The sequence below is a fragment of the Kryptolebias marmoratus genome, linkage group LG4 (genome assembly GCF_001649575.2).
Source record: "Kryptolebias marmoratus isolate JLee-2015 linkage group LG4, ASM164957v2, whole genome shotgun sequence".
In the NCBI taxonomy this organism is placed as follows: Eukaryota; Metazoa; Chordata; class Actinopteri; order Cyprinodontiformes; family Rivulidae; genus Kryptolebias; species Kryptolebias marmoratus.
In genome coordinates, this window is record NC_051433.1 from 22,901,405 (window position 1) to 22,923,850 (window position 22,446).

At 41.4% G+C, this 22,446-nt stretch overlaps 3 protein-coding genes across 8 annotated transcripts in view; all 3 read left to right on the forward strand.

Moving 5' to 3' along the window:
* Positions 1 to 2,091, forward strand: part of ndrg3a (ndrg family member 3a) — a 40,106-nt gene extending 38,015 nt beyond the window's left edge. For 4 of the 5 annotated variants that reach the window (XM_037975037.1, XM_017430580.3, XM_017430581.3 and 1 more), the window contains one exon: positions 474 to 2,091. In XM_037975037.1, the coding sequence (XP_037830965.1) occupies positions 474 to 643 (170 nt within the window). In that variant the 3' untranslated portion in view covers positions 644 to 2,091. The remainder of the gene's footprint in view (positions 1 to 473) is intronic. The other variant, XM_037975038.1, reaches the window with a different exon arrangement.
* A 2,292-nt stretch (positions 2,092 to 4,383) lies between these two features.
* Positions 4,384 to 8,468, forward strand: si:ch211-25d12.7 (src-like-adapter 2). Of its 2 annotated transcripts, none has more exons than XM_017430539.3 (8): positions 4,384 to 4,660; positions 5,086 to 5,175; positions 5,265 to 5,364; positions 5,461 to 5,547; positions 5,872 to 5,975; positions 6,952 to 7,104; positions 7,188 to 7,317; positions 7,894 to 8,468. In XM_017430539.3, the coding sequence occupies exons 2-8, from the start codon at positions 5,103 to 5,105 to the stop codon at positions 8,015 to 8,017; spliced, it is 771 nt and encodes a 256-aa protein (XP_017286028.1). In that variant the 5' UTR covers positions 4,384 to 4,660; positions 5,086 to 5,102; the 3' UTR covers positions 8,018 to 8,468. The 2 variants fall into 2 exon arrangements, with proteins under 2 accessions (XP_017286028.1, XP_017286027.1); XM_017430538.3 differs by having other exon boundaries at positions 4,386 to 4,660; positions 5,081 to 5,175.
* A 1,154-nt stretch (positions 8,469 to 9,622) lies between these two features.
* Positions 9,623 to 21,354, forward strand: trpc4apa (transient receptor potential cation channel, subfamily C, member 4 associated protein a). Its single transcript, XM_017430600.3, has 18 exons — positions 9,623 to 9,786; positions 11,958 to 12,086; positions 12,184 to 12,300; positions 12,433 to 12,490; positions 12,615 to 12,673; positions 12,832 to 12,960; positions 13,718 to 13,919; positions 14,008 to 14,193; positions 14,281 to 14,423; positions 14,521 to 14,652; positions 14,748 to 14,806; positions 14,878 to 15,063; positions 15,177 to 15,267; positions 15,362 to 15,502; positions 15,949 to 16,060; positions 16,306 to 16,418; positions 16,940 to 17,146; positions 20,261 to 21,354. The coding sequence occupies exons 1-18, from the start codon at positions 9,661 to 9,663 to the stop codon at positions 20,396 to 20,398; spliced, it is 2,328 nt and encodes a 775-aa protein (XP_017286089.1). The 5' UTR covers positions 9,623 to 9,660; the 3' UTR covers positions 20,399 to 21,354.
* Positions 21,355 to 22,446: the final 1,092 nt, after the last annotated feature.

A 22,446-nucleotide genomic window follows, 5' to 3' on the forward strand; every position in this document is an offset into this window, starting at 1 on the left:
TTGCAGAGCAGCTGCCCGACCAGGAGGCTTTGAACCAGCACGGCCTCCTAACTTTCTACAGAGGGTGAATGTCAATGTATGCAGAAAGTTCCCCTGAGATGCAGTTAGACGTTTCCAGCAGCATCTCAGGACTGGTACAGTTAATGCCATGCACAGTCAGGTCCATTTTGCATACATACATCTCCTTGTAGGAGGTTAGTTTCCTTTAGTTAGCATGTCCAAATTTGCTGCATGACCTGCTGCTGCTGCTAATATCCGTTTTGCTTGTGTATTTTTTATTTTTTTCCAGTGGATACAGTCAGCACATATTTGTGTGTTAGTTTTTATATTTGTGAACGGTTTGCATGATAAGCACTTTTTCTTTTCTGTTGTTGTATCTGTAGTCCAGCACCGCTCTGAGTCTGTGTAGCGTGTGAGTGGAATATTAATGCTTGGTTGTTTTTTGTTGTTTTTTTCCCCCCCCCTTCTTTCAGTGCCGGCAGCAGGAATGACTCGGCTGTCTCGCTCACGCACCACCTCCTCCTCCAGCATCACCTCCATGGAGAGCAGCCGCAGCCGCAACAACATCAGCAGCCTGCTGGAGGGAGGCGGCGGCGGCGGCGGCAGCCAGACCGGACCCCAAACCATGGAGGTCTCATGTTAAACCTCCCCCATTCTGCTTCGTCATCATAGTAACTTATGTCCTCTCTCCGCCTTTCTTTTCTCTCTCATCCATCTCCTAAGCAACTTGAAGCCAGAGGGGGGGGGAGCTATGTGATTAGAAAGGAGGATCTAAGAAACAGATAATAACATAGACATATAATAAAATATATTATATACTGTTAAAGTTGCATTACTAACAGAAATTATAACTACATGCAGATATATTGTATATTTAAATGGTTAGAGATTGACTCAACTGTCTAATCTTGTATTTATTTTTATTTCACTTTTGTTTTCAGCCTGTACACACATTTTAGAAATCCTCTCTGTGTTTAAAAGTTTTTTTTTTGTTTTTTTGTTTTTTTTTGGTTTCGACATGTTGGTTCTGCTTATTGTGAGTCATTTATTTGATTTTCAAACCCACAGCAGAGCGATTAGGTGCAAAGAGGGCTGAGTACATGTAAAGTTACTGCAGACGGCAGGTGAAGTGACACAAACAACACAACAACGTAGCATTAGTGTACCACAGTGAGGTGGATCCTTCTAGAAAGCTGCGTTTGTGTCGCCCCATGATGCTCGAATGCGGTGGTTCTCAAGCGTTTTGTGGCGCGCTCGCCTCTGAAGGAAGAGAAATGATTTCCTAAAATAATAATAAACAAATAAGAACTGCACTTTGCTGGAAGAATAAAAACAAACTGCTCCATCAGCTGATTATTCAAAATAAATGTAAAATCATCTTTTTAGAACCATAACCATAAAATTAAATTTATGCACAGAAACCCAACTAATATAGATATATAACAGCTCAGCGTTATCTCAGGATTAAACTGCAATGAGTTTATTTCTGCAGTATTAAGGTCGATTTGTTCCCAAATCAAAAGTCTGAGCAAGAATGTAGCAGAAAACTTGAGTCTCTTTATTACTGATGGCTGAGGGCAGACAGCACACTTTTCCTCCTCTTCGCTCTTCATCACGTCTATCCTGGTCATGTGACTGAGCAGTAAAGAGTGGGTCCACTCCTCGCACCGTCCGGCCTGCAGCTCATCTCTTATGGTCCGGTACAAAAACAGTACAAGTTCCATCTGCAATTTTTAGGCCCGAGCATGAAATTAAAATAAATATAGTAGTGGTCACACACACACACACACACACCCCTGTAAAGACCCTGCACACTCCTTTAGGGGCCGTGCCCCACAGTTTGAGAACCACTGCCCCAAAGTGCTTCTTTCATTTTTATAATCGACCTCACCATATTTCTTCCCTTTAGCGCTGTGCTGATGTTTGTGTTCAGCTGAATGAATTATTCAGTGATGTTTTAACCACCTTTAACAAGTGGAACCTGATGTGAAATGTTTTAACAGTTCAGCTCTCACTTTTGGGGCCAAGCTTCTCACTGTCTGCTGATTCAGCTCATTTATATTACTACTGAATAAAGCTCCGAGACGAGAACCTGTCTGCTGTTTTTCCTTCGTCTGTAACCTCTTTATCGCAGCTCAGCGCGCGTAAACATCAAATGTGAGGTTGTTTGTCTGAATGAAGAAAAGAAAGTTCATGTCAGAGCAGAAAGTGCTGCAGCCTTGCTTCTTGTGTTCGTGGAAAAGTGAGGTGACTGTGGTGAGGTTGTTTCCAACCGCACTTGCTTTTATTTCCTGACTGAGTGAAGTCTGTTGTTGTGACAGATCTATATTTAGCTCACTTTAAAAAAAATAAAATAAATCAGCTGCTCTAAAAATTAGACACACGTCAAGCGAAGGGAACAAAAAAAAAGTGATCGACTTAGCGTGCTTGTACAAGAACGTTCTGGTTTGTTCTGTGGACTTAACCTCGCACCACCTGGAGAGGCTGACGCAGAAACGCCCGTAACGGCGTGTCAGAGCCATTTTTACCTGCTTTTCATGGACACCGGCGTTACTGAGGCCACAGTTTGCAGAACTGGTCTGATCAGCTCACCATGTGCTGAAATCAAAACCATTAGCATGTTATAACAGCACAAAACACAGAGCTGAGTAATAACTGACAGTCAGAGATAGTTTACAAAGCAATTTGTTGGTCAGAGTGATTAAATTTCTGATAACAAACTTTCCATCTGTGCTAACAGGCTGTTCTGGTGATTCAGCACCAATGTGATCTGTTCTTGTTTTACTTTTTCCACTCACTGCTGCTCTTCTGCTCAAAGCACACTGTGTATCTGATCAAAGATGCAGATATTTCATCGTATTCTTTTTTCCCTTCAGCAGAAGCAAACCGTGGTGAAATGGTTTTCTCTTCAGCTACTTTTGACACATAAATTAACATACTGCATGCATCAGGGCTGCGCGGTTGTCAAGAAGTGATTTACTGACATTTAATTTCTTTACCTTCACCATGGCCAGTATTTACAACCTCAAATGGAAATGTTATAGAAAATAAAAGTAAAAGCCTTGCATTTGTTTTGACTTTATTACAAACGGTAGGAATCAAACATATTGCATAGTTTTTCTCATTTATTGGCATACACCTCTTACGTTCTTGCATGTCAGGTCTGCAACGTTTTTTTTATTCTTTTGGACAGGGGCGTTTAAGAATAGCATTAACATAAAAGTACTCTTAAATTGTCTCTAGGTGTGAGTGAGAGCGTGAATGGTTTTTTTGTCTCTATGCGGCCCTGTGATGGACTTGCGACCTGTCCAGGGTGTCCCCCGCCTCTCGCACAGTGACTGCTGGAGATAGGCACCAGCTCCCAGCGACCCTGCATGGAGAAGCGGTTAAAGAAAATGGATTAACATAGAAGTATGCGTCCTTCAGGTTTACGTCTTTTCTGAAGACACTGCTAGTTTTTATCAAGGCAATAAAAAGCCTCATTCTGCACAAAAACAATGAAGGTGCAGCTGTGATACAGGAGGGTACTGAACTGACCCCGGCCTGTGTCCAAACGAGGAGCATTTTAAAGCCTCACAGCATGTGTTGTAAATGACTCAGCTGCTACAACAACTAACATTAGCTCGATGTCTACAAGTCACTGACCTGCATCCATTTTTGTGATTCCTAAGAGCAGTTGGCTGCGAAAGCCGTCTTTTGGATTGCGTTGGTTCAAGACGTTATGTAGTTGTAGATCCAGTGATTATGTTCTGCAAGTATTATGAAAATTTGTCCAGTGGTGCGTGAAAAACTTTGGTAACAGACAGACAAACGAAATGCAAAAACCTTACTGGCTGCCTTTGCCTTTTGGGTGACAATGAATTTGAGGCAAACCTACAATATCTTGGGTTGGCAGTGAAATAAAGGCTAGAGTAGCTTTTTTTTAGTTTGCTCTTTCTGCGCTCTCACAGATTTCTTTCTTGCCACTTTCTGGGTGCATAGACACACAAGCGTTGGCTGCACAGTTTTCCATAAACAAATGACTGTTTAGATGTCAGATATTAATATCTTATGACTTTTTTCCCATGAACATCGTTACCGGAGCTGCTCTGTCTCCGTGACTGTGCAGTGTCAGCGTATAGATGAATCTGCGGCAGGTGATAAATCTTAGTAGGAGCAGAGTGAGCTGGCGGCGGAACATGATTCTGCAGAATCTTTATCTCATGTTCCTGTTGAAACACGGCCTGATGCCGAAAATGTGGCCACAGTGTTTTGACTGCATTCCTTGGGGGATGATGTCACTGTATCTGCCCACTGCACACATGTACATGTGTATGTAAATGCTGCTTACGTAGACATTGGGGTTGTTTCATAATTGTGTGATGCATTTAAGCTGAGCGACTTGCATCGGTTGTCGAGGTGTCGAGGATTGAGCGTCACAGGAAGCTGCAGCTGGGTGACATACATAAAGGCGAAGCGGGAGACCTCCTCCTTTCAGTCAGCCCACATACTGAACAGCTGCAAAAACACAGCAGCCGTCGAACGAGCAGAGCAGAGGAAGGAGAGCAGTGAGTCGGACTAAACAGCAGACCGGAGGCTCGGATCAGGGGCCATGCATGAGTGTGCGAGCTGAAGGAGATTTGGGATTCACTTGGAGCTCTTAAAGAAGAATTTGTGCAAGGTAAGTCGCATGTTTTGTTTTTTTAAATAAAAAAAATACACCTTATTCACTTTTATTGCTATGATTAGATACAAACATCCATTTCTTTTTTTGAATTTTTGTAAAGTGGATTTGAGATGCGTTTGAAAAAGCAGCAAGCATCCGGAGAATAAAATCACCTTTTCTCTCTTGAAAAGCTGACCTCATTCCTCACACACTTGCATGGAAATTTGACACAGGATATCTGCGCTCTTGTGGTTAGGCGCCTTCCTGTATCATCTCGCTTTGTTGCCTGGTTACAATAGATGTACGGCACATAGAGAGGGTCACACAGGGTGGTACACTCATAAGGTTTTAGTGGGATGACAGCAGCTGAAGGCCTCGCTGCACATTTCTTAGCACCTCTCATTGTGGTTTTGTTGGTTTTTCTTTTAAATTCAGAACAGACGTTTGGCATTAGAGCATGGGGACCTGCTTCACCAGATGTTATTCCAACCGGACCATCTTCGAAAACCAACCTGAGTCTGACACGCCAGGTAAGTTCGGGTCCAAAACAATAAAGTGCAAGGAGAAACAGAAGAAGAAGCAAAGCACAATCACACATCTTCCATGTCTCTTTCTGCAGAAATCGAGGAAAGTTTCATTGTGTCTCTCTACGACTACCCTTTGTTTGAGCAAACTGAACTAACCATGCACATGGGAGAACAATTAACAGTCATATCAGAGTAAGTGTAGCAGCTTTTTAATGGTTTCTCTTTCTCTTTCTAATGATCCAGATGAATGAAAACAGCCTTATTTTTTCTTCTTCTTTAACAAAATAGTGATGGTGATTTCATGATGGTGAGATCTGCAACCACGGGCCGTGAGAGCTACATCCCCATCAACTACACGGCCAAGGTGACACACAGGTGAGGAACCTGAAAGCCGCAACTGAGCGTGTAAGAGCGGCGGAGGAGGTGTGCAGGAGGAATAAGAGGAGGGGAGTTCCCTGAGAGGGGGAAGGAGAAACAGATGTTTGGAACAAGACATTAGTTCTCTCCTCGGGTGACATGATCAGAGCAGTTTCGCTCCTCCTCCAGTGGATGAAGCTGCTCTGACGTGGTTCCAGTGGGTTTTCCAAACCTGGAAACAACAGCTGACCTTTTTTTATTTTTATTTTTTTTTAATTGGAGCGAATGTTTCAGCATGGAAACTAAACAGTCTTCTCGTTGTGCTTTTTTTTTTTTGTCCAGGTGGCTGTTCACAGGCATCACCAGGTACAAAGCAGAGGAGCTGCTCAAGCATTCAAACAACCAGAGTGGAGCCTTCTTGATCCGAGAGTCTGAGACGCACAGAGGTGAGAGGAGGTTTAAATATGCTGTACATAAAAAAAAACAACACTCTAGCTGGCAGCAGATGTAGCAGGGTTGGAGCAAAGTTGACAATCTGGTGATTAAATATATTAATTTGTCACTATAGTCCTTGTTTTTTAAAAGGTCAAATACTTTCACACTTCATACACAGATTACACCCATAAAACCAGGTCAAAACTGAAAGGAAATGAAAGAACTAACATTCTTTGAAAGAAAGCATACTTCCCGCCACATTTGACTGAGTTATAACCATTTTTATGTTAGCTGTGGCAGCCATTTTGAATCTGATTGACTCCAAAAGGTAATCAGTTGTAGGTGTACATCCAATGATTGTTTTCTGCAAGCTTCATTAAAATGCGTTCCAGTGGTTCATGGCATATTTTGGTAATAGACGAGCACACACAGATATGGGCACAAACAAAAAAGCAACACTGCAGATCTTAGTGAGGTGTCTGGCCACCACATCCTGTCAAAACAACTTGTTTGTGTGCTGCTGGTTCGGTTAATGTTGGTGCAGAGCATGGTCAAATCGCTAAACATCTTACACAGATAGCCAGTCTGACATATACTGTGCACAGGGAGAGGTGCTCATATATGCATCCTGTTGTATCCTCCTCAAACCATCACATGATGTTTTGTCTCATAAATGGATGCATCATCACCCTAAAAGTACTCACAACAGTGATTCCTGGTGAGCCAAATGTCTTTCACAGTATAATAAAGCCACTGGTTCCTCAGTAAATGGATTTTAGGCTGTTCCTTTATCTAGTTTTCCACCATCTATACATTCTTCCTGACCTCTCTATTCCAACTAAATCATCTGAATACCTCTTCTACTCTTCGGGAATTGTGTTTAAGTTAGGATTGCAAACGAGATTAGTGCAGTAAAAACACAACCTTCAAAGTAAAATCCAAGCCTGTGTGTTTCAGCTGTAGGATCTGTGTGATTTCTGCCTCCAGATTGCTATTCCCTGTCCATTCTGAGGAGAACCAACTCCTCAAACCTGAACCCTGTGAAGCACTACCGCATCTCTCACCTGGAGAACTCCTGGGTCTACATATCTCTGGGACTCACGTTCCCATCACTCCGTCACCTGGTGGAACACTACTCAGGTTTGTGCTGAGCTCTGAACACTGTATTCTCCTTTTGGTTTAACCCTGCGGGCCTCTCGGTAACCCGATGCCTCCTCCCACAGACTCTGCCGACGGGCTGTGCTGTCGACTGACGGAGCCTTGTTTCATCCAGGGTTTGGACGGCGCCATGGAGGCTTGGCCTGTCCCCATAACCATCAGAAGACCTACGATCAACTGGAGGGACATTAGCAGGTTAGAGAAAACTTCCTCCAGCTTCTCTCCTGCTAGGGATTGGCCACAAGGTGTCACCCTGTTACTGTTTTACAACCCTGTCTCAAGAAAGCTTATCCTTTATACCAGGCGTAGGCAACCCTGGTCCTCGAGGGCCACTATCCTGCATGTTTTACTTGTTTCTCTGCTTCAACACAGCTGATTCAGTGGTTAAATCACCTCTTCTGCAGAATCCTGTTAATCCCCCATTGATTCAATCAGGTGTGTTGGAGCAGAGGAACAAGTAAAACATGCAGGATGGTGGCCCTCGAGGACCAGAGCTGCCTACCCCTGCTTTACAGTTATTGTTGCACAATTTAGTTCTGAGAAAACTAATGAGAGGTGGGCGAAAACAAAATTTACAGATAAGATTGTGGTTGAGCGGGGTTTGTGCCAGTGGTGTAACTCGCAAACAGAGAGCAAGATGTTTTCTGCAACAGTTTAAATAAACTCTCTAGACGATTTGATCACATTTGGAATGCTAACGTGTCTCGTTGATAAAGCAAAAAAAAACAAAGTAATTAATATCTCGGATTCTTTTTTTTTTTGTCTCCAAAGGTCAGTGATCCTCAGGAGGAAGAGGACGGAGTCAGACAACTCTCTGGTGAGTGAGGGGCTGAGGGAGGCCATCAGCTCCTACCTCCAGATGACGGAGTGCAAAGATCACTGCTGGGACACGTGAGGAAGGAGCGTGCATCACTTTGAGAGATCGAAGTCAGACAGACAGGGAGTGAAATACTGCCCTGTCACAGCTGCAGCTGGAGCAAGCCGCTGGAGGAAGTCTTTCGCACGCTCAGACGTCGTCTTTGTGGACAGTCCTGGAATAGGTGTGAGACTGAGACACTACACTGCTCAGAGACACGTCAAAGTGCTGAATGTTTAAATGAAAGAAGCACACAGAGGGAGGTGTGAGCTGCCAAGCGGAATTCAAAAGGACCTATATGTGTTCTTTTGAGTTTAAACTATGAATGTTGTACTTTATACCTTCATGTAAAAATACATTTAATGTAATATTGTTTGTTCATATTACAGTAGTATGATTGTTATTGTGATTATATTATTGGAATCCAATACAAAATGTAAGTTACATAATAAAAGAATGTCCTATAAAAACTCAACTACATACACAACAAGGCTGTGTTTTGTTCCATTCTTGTCTGATGGAGAATTTTAGCTGTTCAACAGTCCTGGCTCTTCTATGCCTGATTTTTTGTTTCATGATGAATCAAATATTTTCAATTGATGAGAGGTCCGGACTGCAGGCAGAACAGTTCAGCGCCTGGACTCTTCCTCTATGAACCCCTGCTGCTGTGATGGATGCAGGAGGAAGTTTAGTATTGTATTGCTGAAATATGCAAGACCTTCACTGAAAAAGACGTTATCTGGATGGGAGCATATGTTGTTCTACAATCTGTATATACTTTTCTGCACTGATGCTGTCTTTCCAGATGTGTAAGCTGCCCATGCCACAGACATACCATCAGAGAGGCAGGGTTTTGAACTGTGTGCTGATAACAGGTCAGATGGTTCCTCTCGTCTTTAGTATGAAGAACCAAACAGAATTTCTCATTCTGATTCATCTGACCACAGAACAGTTCTCCTCTTTGCTCTCAGTCCATTTTAAGTTAGCTTTGGTCCAGAGAAGAGAGCAGTATTCATAGATGTGTTCACAGACAGCTTCTTCTTTGCCAGATATCACTTTAACCATCATTTATGGATGGTACAGTGAACTGTGTTTACAGATCTCTGGAAGTATTCATGAGCTACTAAGTGATGTCCAGAACAGAATCAGACCTGGTTATCTTACTGACCTGTTGCCAATTAACCTTATTATTTGCAAAATGCTCCACCATTTATTTCTTATTCATGGCACTTATTTTACAGCCTTTTGTTGCCTCTGACCCAACTTTTTAAATCTGAGTTGCTGCCATTAAAATCTAAATTACCTTTTTTTAAAAAAAATAAAATAATAATTTTTAGTTTTAAGATTTGATGCGTTTAGTATGTTCCATTGTTAATAAAATATGGGTTTATGAGATTTGCTAGACATATTGTGTTTTTATTTGCATCCAAAAAGTCTTTTTTTTGGACTTGGGATTGTACATATTTATTACTTTAAAGCTAATATTTCTTACTATATATCATAATTAGTCCGTGCTGTGTGAGTTTTCACTTCTATGAACAACTCTAAAGATATTTAAACCAAAACAGCATCACGGTAAACCCTGCAGCGCCCCTCCTCCACCAGCAGGTGGCGCCACACCGCCCTCAGCTGTGTATCAAAGCCTCCTCTTTCCTGCCTGAACGGTTCAGGAAGAAGAAATAATGGCGACGCTTGTAGGGTCCGAGTTCACTTGTACTGGAGGAAAACGAAGAACCTGCAACAGCAACATAGTCACAAAGTTCACGTCCAGTAAAATTACCGGCAATGGTTTCAGTCGAGGAACTCAGGTAAGAGAAGCGGCTCCTGTTTCGACAGGTAACACGTCCGAAAGTTGGACGGCTGAGACCAGGGACTTGCGCTTGGAGTCGAGCCTGAAAACGAAGACGCTGTAGCTGAAGATACGGTCGCCCCTGTCCAATTGGTCTTACGGAACCTCACGGAGGGTTTCCGAACTAGATATCCGCTACAAACGATTAACTGGGAACAATATTTTATCGCTGACAATCTGAAAAACGTTATCGTGACAGCAACTGCACTGAAACCTCCGGTCCAAATGGATCTTTTGTTGTTAGCTCATCGCTAGCTTAGCAAGAATGCCCCGGCTTGGTGAGGTGTATTATGAGATTGGGTTAAAGTATTCAGATTTTATTTTTCACTGTCCTACAGATGGATGTCGGTGTTCCTAAAGAGCTCACAGAATAAGTTTAGAAATGCTTATAACGCCTAACTAACCGCAGTAACATTTTGCTAATGCTAGCAAACGGAGCTAACGCAGCTGAGCTCGGGTGATGACGTAATGACGCACGAACCACAATAACTCGTTTCCATAAAAGGGTGCCTCAAAGCTGCTGCCTGGCCGGTATAAAAACTTTTTTTTTGTTTCCTCTCAAACGATTGTTTACAGTAGTTGTTACTCAAGTAGTATTTTTGTTCAGCAGGTTTTGCAAAAAACGCCAAAGTCTCAAGTCTTTACGTACACCTGTGCCCTTTTTTCCTGATCATTTACTGCAATAGATTTTCTTACTTTTTGCTAGTTTTGTAGCTGTAAAGATTGCACTATTATAACATTTTAAAAGAGCTTTACAGTGTTATTGAGTTTAAAATTCTATGGTATTTAAAAATATATTTCAAGTGACCTGTTTATGCTATAAAAAGTGACTTACAGTGAAGTTTCTGTTATAGTTATAACTGTGTCACTCTTGTGTGTATATATGCATAAAATAAGGTGATGATTGTTGACAAGTAGCTTTTCATATTTATGACCGTGTCTACACCCCAATAAAACAATAGGATATACTTAGGAAACACTGTCATCACAAAATGTAAGACTAAGTTGCGCAAGTGCTGCACAAATTGTGTTGCTGAATTATTTTACTGAATCTGTTAATGCCACACAATCTCTGTCAGCCACTGCATATCTGCTTCCTCTTAAGTTAATATTCACTGAGTATCTGTTAATGTTCACTGAATATGTTACTTTGAAGAGTTTGGTGAGCTGGTTTGCATAAAACGCCAAATTTCAGCAGTTCTTCTGAGTGTCACTTGGTGCAGGAACACTGATTTCAAGAATTTCTAAGCAATAAAAGCATTATTTGGAAGATGAACTTGTTTTTTTTCACAGAGGAAATACAGTGTTAGATAAAGTTTCTTTTTTGCAGTACTACACATTTGATGGATTAGTGGTTAGCACTGTTCTCTCACAGCAAGAAGGTCCTGGGTTCGAGCCCCGGGTTGGATCTGGGGTCTTTCTGTGTGGAGTTTGCATGTTCTCCTCCTGTTTGTGTGGGTTTTCTCTGGTTTCCTCCCACAGTCCAAAAACATACGTGTTTAGTTTGCCTTCCCAGGCCTCCCTTAAAGAGAGATCTGTGATCTCAGTGACATTTGCCTGGTTAAATAAAGATTTTAAAATATATATATAATGAATGTTCAGTGTCATGAGATTCTGTTTCTTTTAGGAATCAAGAAAAGGAGGGGTTATTGCTTCCTTTTCAGCCTGTATACATAAAACTGCATTGTAGTTGAGGGTTTTTTAATTATAACAAAAAGAAAAACATCAAAGTGTTTCCACAGTCAGATTGAAACCAGAAATACTTCAGGTAATAAGAAGTGTCCTCTGTGTGTGTGCTAAATGCTTAAAATCTCAGTTCAGTATGTTAAAGGGAAGCGGGGCAGTTAAAAATGTTGCATCTTCTTGCAGTGTGTTTGAATTTTTAGGCTTTTATCATCTGTCAAATGATTATAGTTTTAGATCTTGCAGGAAATTGTTTGGACGGTTTTGTTTTTTGGTTCCAGTAGTCATCTAGAGCTTTGTTCTTTTTTTAACTTGGCATTAAACTCTGTCTATGCAAAATATTGTAGTTAAAATTAAAAAAATAAAAACCTCTCTTGCAGGAAATGGTTGTCCCTTTTTCAGTATTCATGTTGTCATATTTAAAGTTGTGTGTTGTGCGTGTTGCAGCTCCCGGGAGGCCTGCTCCAGGAGAGGGACAAACGGGCCAAGTGGCATGGCATCCCCGTTCTGCTTCAGAAGCTCTATGAGAGCAGCGACCCCAACAGTGACCTCTCCCACGCTCACAGCTTTCTCAAGGTACGCAGCGTTTGTTTAGCACATTGACACAACGGAGTTAAAAGTTTTAGTGACCACTCGCTGAAAGCACCTTAATACAAACCTGTTTCTTCATCAGGTGTTATCATCGCAGCTCTCTATGGAGGCCATGTCCTTTGTCACAGAAGACAGGAAGACTGCTCAGGAATCCACCTTCCCCAACACCTACACCTTTGACCTTTTTGGTGGAGTTGATGTAAGTTTGACCGTGTTAAGGTTTGATGCTTGGAACGTCTTGTTGAGACTCGTTTAAGACTCAGCTGTGACTTACTGAGACTCCAGTAAAGTAAAGACTGTATTTATTTCTAACTCCTTTTTTTTTTTTTAGCTGCTTGTGGAGATCTTGATGAGACCCACGCTAACTCTGCAGAAGAAAATGCCTAAAAGTGAGTCGGACTTATATTTTAAATTTGCCTTTGTCTGTTTTCTGACGAGTGAAACTATATTTCAGTAAAGATAATTGGTCTCATTTTTATGAAACTCGTTCTAACATCTGTGCTCCTGTTACAGCAGTGAATGATGACTTGGTTAAAGACTGCCTTAGTGTTCTTTACAATTGTTGTATATGTGTAAGTATCTTTTAATTCTTTTAAAAGTACTAGATAATGTTAGAGAACTTTCATACCAGTTTAACGTGTGTATTATTTTAAAGCATATTTCTCACACAAGTTATTATTGCAGTTAGTAGAAATGTAAAAAACGAGCAGTTTCTTCTTTGCATTCATAGACTGAGGGGGTGACAAAGAGCCTGGCAGCGAGGGATGATTTTGTTTTGTTTCTCTTCACCCTGATGACGAACAAGAAGACCTTCCTGCAGACTGCAACTCTTATTGAAGATATTCTAGGAGTAAAAAAGGTCAGTGTTGCACTTCAGAATTAATGAGAAGAAGAAACTTGTAAACCTTATGGGGCTCTTGAAATTGTTTTTGTAAAGCAACAGCTTTTGGTAAGTTTAGTAACTGTTTATAAATTGAAGGTCTCCTTTTTTGTCCTTTTTAATATAAATCATCTGTTCCAGTAACTTTATATTCTTGTATATGTGTCATTTTGCTCACTGTGGTGAAACTTTTTTTTTTTACCAATTTCTTAGAAAAATCCAACCTTTTTAATCAAATTCTCTCAAATTTTACTAGTATTAACCTTTATTTTTGCAAGTACAACATCATAGTAGTAGCAGTGGTAGTAAACACTGTGATAGACACTAATGACACTGCAAATACTTACTGATTCAACATGATGACAAGCATTTAGAAATGATTAATTTTAAATTAATTCTGCAGAACATCTAGGTTTAAAACGTCTTTGAAATCTCTAGAATATAAAATTTTATATAGTAATATTGGTGCTACATTTTACAGTCTTGGAAAAAATAAATGCTGACATTCACTTTTAAATGATCCTGTGCTGCCTTGAATTGAAGGCAGCTGACAAATTAAAGGCAATTATTTAATTCTTTGAAATAAAATAAGTTTTCTGGATGAAAAGCAAAACATCTACAAGTCTTAAAAAAGAAGTCTAGTTTCCTTTTTATTTAATTTTTTAGCATTACCATGTCGTAGATGCCTGAGAATCTACACAATCATTTGATGACTCTGCGTCTGTTTTATCTGTAGGAGATGATCCAGTTAGACGGGATCCCAAATCTGTCGGGCCTGGTCCAAAGCTTCGACCAGCAGCAGCTGGCCAACTTCTGCCGCATCCTGTCTGTCACCATCTCAGAACCTGATATAGGGAATGATGACAAGCACACCTTATTGGCCAAAAACGCACAGCAGAAGCGCAATGCCAGTCCGTCACGGGCCGAGGTCAACCAGGGTAGGTTGTCCCTTCTGCACAACAAAAGCTTTAAGTGTCGCTTAAATAATAGATTTGTTACTGAACAATAAAAGCACTTTTCTTACAGTCACTCTTCTGAACATCCCTGGCTTCATCGAGCGTCTGTGTAAACTGGCCACCAGGAAGGTTTCTGAAGCCACTGGAGCTAATTTCCTGCAGGAGCTGGAGGACTGGTACACATGGCTGGACAATGCTCTGGTTCTTGATGCTCTCATGCAGATGGCCACCGAGGAGGCTGAGCAAAGCAACACAGGTAAGACCTTTGTTTTGTTGTTGCTGTTGCTTGAATCTTGTGAATTTTATAAATGGTATTTATCTGTTTATTTCTTTAAACGTTTAGAGTCATCAGATGAGAGTTCCCTGGCCACCAGCCCCCTGAGACACAGGCTGCCTCAGTCCATGAAGATTGTCCACGAGATCATGTATAAAGTGGAAGTGCTCTATGTGCTCTGTGTTCTTCTTATGGGCCGACAGAGGAATCAGGTACGTTTGCCTTTTTTTTGTTTGGAGGTGAGCACTTGTCGTGCTCCAACAAGGTCGAACTTTGTCTCTGACCCGTGTTTTGTTTGTTTTTTTGTAGGTTCACAAGATGCTGGCTGAGTTCCGTCTCATCCCGGGTCTCAATAACTTGTTTGACAAGCTCATCTGGAGGAAATACACAGCCTCAAATCACGTGGTGCACGGCCAGAACGAAAACTGTGACTGTAGTCCCGTATGAACTACCTAAAACACTAACAAAACAAAACTCTGTGCTTCTTTAAAGCTTATTACATTTTAAAATAATCACTGTTTCTTTTAATTACACAGGAAATATCCTTTAAAATCCAGTTTTTGCGACTACTTCAAAGCTTCAGTGATCACCACGAGTAAGTGCCCTTCGTTTCACTGACTTCCGGTTTAATCTTCGCATCTCATTAATATGTTGTCTGTCTTTCAGGAACAAGTATCTGCTCCTCAATAATCAGGAGCTGAATGAGCTGAGTGCCATATCCATGAAGGCTAACATCCCAGAGGTGGAAGCTCTGGTCAACACAGACAGAAGCTTAGTTTGTGACGGTAAGAAGGGTCTCCTCACGCGCCTCCTCACTGTGATGAAGAGGGAGCCTCCTGACTCATCTTTCAGGTCAGTATCAAAGATGGTGTGGTTGTTATTTAACACAAGGTTTTTTCAAACCTCTTCACACTGAGGCTCTGTTTGCTCGTTTACTGATTCTGTTTTTATATTTAAAAATCCAGGTTCTGGCAGGCGAGGGCAGTGGAAAGTTTTCTCAGAGGAGCAACATCTTATGCAGATCAAATGTTCCTTCTAAAGAGAGGGCTATTAGAGGTAAAACTACAGCTACTCATTGTTGTCATCTGTAAAAATAGTCCCGATGAAATGTATGAACGGCTTCTCATTTTGTGCTTCCATCCGTCGACAGCACATCCTGTTCTGTATCATCGACAGCGGCTGTACGTCTCGAGACGTCCTTCAGAGCTACTTCGATCTGCTCGGAGAGCTCATGAAGTTCAACATCGACGCCTTCAAACGGTTCAACAAATACGTCAACACTCCAGAGAAGGTAGAATATATAAACTTGTTAGGGCTTCATGGGGTCGAAAAAAAGTATTTGCAGTATAAAATATATATATGAAAAATAAATTTTTATTAAGATTACATAAAGACATTTCAGGTGCTATTCAGTTTGTTTCACTGTTTTTAAAACTGCCTGAAATAAGACAGATTTGATCTGAGAGCCTTGATGTTGCTTGTATCAGTAAAAAACACACTTTACTCTATAGTTGTTGTGTATCTATATACACAACAAAAACAGCATCATGATGTAAATGTAATTAACACCACAAGATACAATGGTTTATATTTGTACATTTTACAATGAAGCTATTCTGCTTCCACACATTGGGCTTGTTTATTATTATCTGTAGAAATGTGACTAATGGCCTAAAAGGCGAAAACTGTTTTAAATGGTCATTATTGATAGAGTTCAATATTTATAATTTATTTTAGTTTCAGGCCTTCCTGACGCAGATTAACAGCTCATTAGTGGACTCCAACATGCTGGTGCGCTGCATCGTCCTTTCTTTGGACCGGTTTGAGAGCCAGACTGAAGATGTCAAAGGTAAAAGGGGATTAAGTGCTTGTTGGCGTGTAAATCTGACTTACTTCAAGGAAAACGTCACTCAGATCAGTTTTTATCTGTTGATTTTTGGCTTCTTAGATTTAGTTGTTGTATTTTTTTTTACATTTTCTTCTTTTTATTCCTGACTTTTCTATAAGTCAAGAAGCTTCTGAGCAAATCTGAAATGCTGTCATTTATGCAAATAAATCATGTTGTTGTTTTTGTTTTGTTTTTCCTCCACCCAGTGATGGAGGTGCTCTCTGAGTGCTGCTTGTTGTCCTACGTGGCCAGAGTTGATAACAGGCTGTCTTTCCTCTTCCGACTCATCAATATCATCAATGTGCAAACTCTCACACAGGTGAAATCTGTTTTTTTACTTTCACTTCGACACGTTTAGAAGTTGTGATTTAGTCAAGTAAATTTGAAGCAATTTAATGCAAGCTTATGGTGATATCAGAAACAGTTCAGCAGGCTACTTTAACACTTAAAGCAATAGTTTAGATGAGGGGTGCTGTGGAACACTTATGAACTATTATTATCTTACCTGTTGTAGACAGCTTTTTGAATGACCTCAGTTTACAAACTAATAGCTAGTCTGAGTGGGTGAGACCAATTCTAAATAACTCAGAAGTTAAGAGCAGTTCATTTAAACTTTATCAGTTTTTACACAGCTGTAAATTTCACATTACACGATTATTCTGGCAGAAAATTATAAAATTCCTGCCGGAAGTGCTGTGTTAGCTCGTCAGTCCGGTCAGACTTGAGCGTTGTTTTTCCAAACTGAGTGTTATCATTCAGAGTGTTATTTACAACAGGTGAGATATTTATTGTACGTAACTGCTCCGTTGAACTCTGCTGCATCTTTTTGCCCCCCTCCAGGAGAACGTCAGCTGTTTAAATACCAGTTTGGTGATCTTGATGCTGGCCAGGAGAAAGGCTAAACTGCCCTTCTACCTAAACGCCCTGCGGGAGAAGGAGTATGCCGAGAAGTACCCCGGCTGCCTGCTCAACAACTTTCATAACCTGCTGCGCTTCTGGCAGCGCCACTACCTCAACAAGGACAAAGACAGCACCTGTCTGGAGAACGTGAGTTTCTGTCCCTGCTGGCTCACAGAAGTTTGAAAAACAAACATTTAGCATCAAGCATTAACGGATACGACCAGTATGCATTGTTTATTTTCAGCCTTGTTCATGGTTTTCTGAGTGATTTATTTTATGTATTTTTGTGCAGTCAAGTCTGGCTTTCTGTGCAAGTAGAACATGCTAAAAAAAACTGAATGTTGAAGCTGGATTCTCATGCATACATATGTGACACTCGATAGCTGCACTGTTCTCAGGACGTTTGTCTAACTTGTGACATCTGATCTGACCCTGATTTTTCAGTCTTAATCACAACGCTAGCCTAAATAAATTTCCTTGTTCGATTAGAGGCTTGCCAACAGCACCACCTGCTGCTATTAGCCACATCCCAGCCTGACAGTGAGCTCCAGGAAGCCACGGCGCTCAAAGCCCCTCTGTCATGATTCAGACCAGGGGCCTTCTTTATCAACAGTTCGTACGTACGCCATGTTCCACGCTCAAGTCGGAATATATTTAAACGAACATTGTGTGCCTAAATATATGCACACTGTTGACCTGCTGTGAGAATCTGCGGACGCCATCAAACTGTTTCAGATGACAGTAACAGACTACAAAGTACTGAAGCTCACCTTAATCACTGAAATATGACTTCATTCGGTTTTCTGAACCACGTTTTCTCACAAGTTTGAGCATTTATGGTTTAAACCCGAACTATGAAACTGAACCACATTTAACCTCATTCAGCATGACATGACACGGCTCAAAAAAGAACCAAATGACCTCAAACTGTAAAAGTTTCGTCTGTTTTTGTGTTGCGTAAGTGTGAACACACATCGGTGACCGCACGCTTCCGAGGCGAACAGAAAATGGATGTGATTTGTCTGAGGAGCACTCCTACTCTCACTGAGAAGGAAACGGTGTCAGATCAGCATATTAATTCAGAACAAGTCAGGTGTGATGATTCCTAACGTGGACACGGTGTAGACGATGACACGTGGTCATGAATAACTACGTAAAGTCGCACGTAATTCTAGAACAATGGTGCTGCTGGAGGACACAGCCAATGAAAGAATTGGGAGCCAGCGTGTTTTCAGAGATCACACCGACCTGCTGCCACATGACGAATCCCGACTTTTTATCTGATTCAGAGTCTCAGGGCTATTCTCTTGAACCTCTGTGCTGAACTGGCCCCAGCCCTACACGGGGAAACTAGAGGAGCCGTGTTTTGCCGGCGCCAGTTCAAAACCTCGCTGGGGAGAGCTGGCTGACAGGTTGGGTGTTTCACGGTCGCCTCTGAGCCGTACCACGCCAGCCGTGTGGGGCGGCCTCATCCGTATGTGAAATTCCCCTACATCATGGCTGAAACGCTCCGTCGTTGGGCAGCAACTCATTTCTTAACATCAGCTAATTACTTAATAAGCCTCCAAGCTCCTGAGTGCCTCTGTGTTTGCAGGAATTATGTTATGAAACACATGCGTGAAGTTGGAAATGCCTCGGCCTCAAATGCGTGCAGCCAGCACATCTACTTCATTCGTTTACAATAATCATGTGTAACTCGTGCAGAAAGTGGTGTCTAACATTATTGGATAAGAGGCGATGAGCAGCCATCCTTTATTTTACTCCCATCTTCATGTCTATGTCTGACCATTTCAACTTTTTACTTCTGCAGGTATGTGCTGCTCTGACACCCACAGCGTTTCACACTGCATGGTTGAAATGCCAGAGGACAGGGTGCCAAATATGCTTTGATGCTCCACTGCCTTATTTAGGAGCGTCTCTGACTCACATTCCACGAATTTCCTCATTTCCTCATTTCCTCATTTTTCTGCATCTAGACATAATTTTGGCTCACAGGGAGAGGAGAATCACAGAAAACAGGGCATGATTACATCTATGTGCATATTTAGATGGAGGCGTCTCGTGTGCGCTCAGTTCCACGGAAATCGGGATGTTTGAAGGAAAGGTGTGCAGAAACGTGTGTCCACGGTTTGATAAACCTGAATATTTTTGTGCGCACGCACTTTCAAATTTTGTCTTTAGGCCAACTTTCAGTTCGATCCACAAGGCCCCAGATCCCCCTCAGGGTTCTTTGCTGCTTTCAGCTTTCTTTTTGTTTGCTTTGTGGGAATTCTTCTTTTCCATTAATGGATTTAGGCGTTAACTGAAGCTTGACATGCCACCAGCACAAATGTATTTGTTATTTATTTTCCTGATGTGCACGGACCTGCTGTATCTCATTTTGAGTCAGTGAAAGAGTTATTAACAGCGTCTCTCTGTTGCTCAGAACCCGTCGAGCCGATCCGCGAACCTCAGAAGACTCATGAGCTGCCGCTTTATTTTAGACACTAAATAAACGTCGTGTTACTGCTTTAAAGATAAGCAGCGATGTGATAAAATCAACCCCACAGCCAGTTGTAATGGAAAAACTTTTACTTTTGTTTTTCTTAGGCTTGGACTCAGATCAGAAATGTGAGCGTAATGCTGTAATGCACTTCGTGTCTTGTTTATTCTGACACAGAAAACCCTAAGTGTGTTTCTGTGGCTATACACATTCACGAGTATTACAAATAATATTTGTAAGTTTCCTTCATAACTATATTTGTCCTTAAACGTATAATTTCACAGGATTAGTTGAGGTGGATTCAGACGGTGGACCCTCCTCACTGTAGTGCTGATGACCGTGAGGAAGTGTGGCTTTTATTCGTGTTAACGCTGCATTAGTTGGGGATTTCTTTCTAATAGGTCATGATAAGTTAACCTTTTATGAACTCCTTTTTTTTTTCTCAGCTCTGCTTAGGAGTCTGTTTTATTTCAGGTATTCGGGGTGAATGTTATGACGTGTATTTACTACATGAATGTTGAATCACTGTTAATGTTTCAGTGGTTGGATGGAGTCTGGCAGACAGAATAAATTGTGTGATTCCATGTTGTGTTTTTGATTGTTCTGCTGCCCCCAAGTGGCAAAAGATGGGAAAACACTTTTTATCAGATTTTCCCTGTATCAGACCAACCTAACTTAGTTTAAAGTATTCAGCCTGTTAAACAAATCTTTAAATAATATTGAACAAATGGTAATAAACCCTCGTAAGTTTGTAAGCTTTCTGTGGTTTTTCTCCTCAGAGCTCCTGCATCCCGTTCAGCTACTGGAAGGAGACGGTGTCGGTACTGCTGGGCTCAGACAGGACTTCTCGGTGTGCCATAGCGAGTTACATTGACGAGCCCTTCATGGATCTGGACAGAGACCTGGTGGAAGATTGACCTCCACTCTGCGCTCTGGGGGCAGGAAGCACGGACACCCAAAGCTGGTGACGACTCCGCCGAGCTGAAACTTTCAGTTTTGCAGTTTTGTGACTGCGTTGTGGATTGAAAGACTCGGCTGTTTTCTGTCAGTACCTTCGCATGAAGGTCATCGTCCCAGCTGAGAGCAGACGGCGAGTTTGTCTGCCCGTTGTCTTTTCACTAAGTTAAAATGCTCTTTTTGTTTTCTTTTTGAAAGAAAGAGAAGGGGAACCCGTGTGCCCAGTCTAGATGGTATCATAGACAAATAAGAGACTTTGGAAAACTAAACCTGTATTGATTGTTTGCTTTAGGCGAACATCAGATAGAGCCTTTTATATAGCCTATACAGAATTCTATCAAAAATATGTATGATTGAACAAATATATGTAGGTAAAAGATTGTCTTCAAATGGACTTGATTTGAAAAAATGACCACAGATTGACCCCCAGATGTGCAGGATGGTGTGTCACAGGGCTGCCAGGAGTCACCAGCCTCTCTCTTCGCACTACTTTCATGATCTGTTGACTTCATGCCACGCCACTGCCTGACCCGAGGGGAAACCTGTAACATTAAAGAATTCGCAGGGGACTTCTTTAAAGCGCATCATTTAACCTCTTCGTGGGTTCGTTTTATTAGGTGGCTACTGTTGATTGGTGCTTTCTGGCTCTACTCGGCCCATTTATTCAGTGGCAGGGCCGGCATACACGGTTCTCGTGTCTCCAAGCGTTCCTCCTGCCTAAAACTTCATTGTTTTTTGCTTCAAAAGCTTAACCCAGGGACTCATCTTTCCTCCAGTTATTTTCATGTTGTTGAGAACAATGGCTTTTAGCTCTGGATGAACTGTAGAATAAAATGTTGCACAGAATATTTGTTTTTACTGTTTAATATATGTTCATTCATTTGTTCATTAAACTTGTTTTCATTCTCTAACAGAAGTTGATTTTATGTTTGTGAAAGATGCTTTAGAAATAAACTATGCAGGTGCTAGTGTTACGATAAGACTCATTGTTCCACCCATTGGTATCCGCATGTTTTTCAGTTCAGCATGAATGTGCTGCTCTTCAGAAAAGCTGGCAGATGAGCTGCTGCTCGTTTGTTTTAAACACGTGGAGTCCGAGAGAAGTGCGAAACAAACCAGTGACTCGTGTTTAATCCTGACATCCTTTAGATGAAATCAGACACGTGTAGATTTACTTGCAGGATTTTCTGACTCGATGCGTGTTTGTGTAAATGTTTCCGCAGCGGCTCTCGGACTCTGAGCTTTGCTTGTGTTGTGCAGCATGGGGGATACAAACAGCTTATTCTTTTAAAAATGTGTTTAATTAGCTTTACAGATAGTGTTCTTTGGCTTTCAGTTAGTTTCTTGTGTTTTGCAGCAAAGTAAATACACCCAACAGGTTAATTCTCGTAGAGGTTCTTTGTTGGATACATAAAACAAACGGCACGGTTTGATGGAGGATCCTCTGGTGGAGCTGTTTCTTTGTCTGTTATTAGCTTCTCCAGGAACTCCAGTTTCCTCCCACAGACCAAAAACATGCATGTTTGAATCATCCCGTTTGTCTCTATGATGGACTGGAGACCTGTCCAGGGTGTCCTCCGTCTCACACAGTGCCCGCTGGAGATAGGCAGCAGCGACCCGCGACCCGGAAAGCAGAAGCGGGTAAAAGAAAATGGATGGATGGACTCCAGGTGTCCACGCTGGCCGGTGGTAGGATAGCATGAATGTTGAAAGCTCTTTGGATCAACAACCCACGAATTTTGGCTCAAGCTTTTCTGAGCTGAAGTGTGATCCTTATGAAGACCTGAAGGTGAGCAAAAATAAAATAAAATCACCGGTTTGTCCCTCTTTTTTAAAAGTCTGACCAAACGTTAGATTTTTTCTCTCTTTAGTGCGTTACTAGCAGACGGTAAAAAAACCTTTGTTTGGTTTTTTATTTAATTTATTAAAGAAGTAATATATATATATATATATATATATATATATATATATATATATATATATATATATATATATATATATGTTTTAT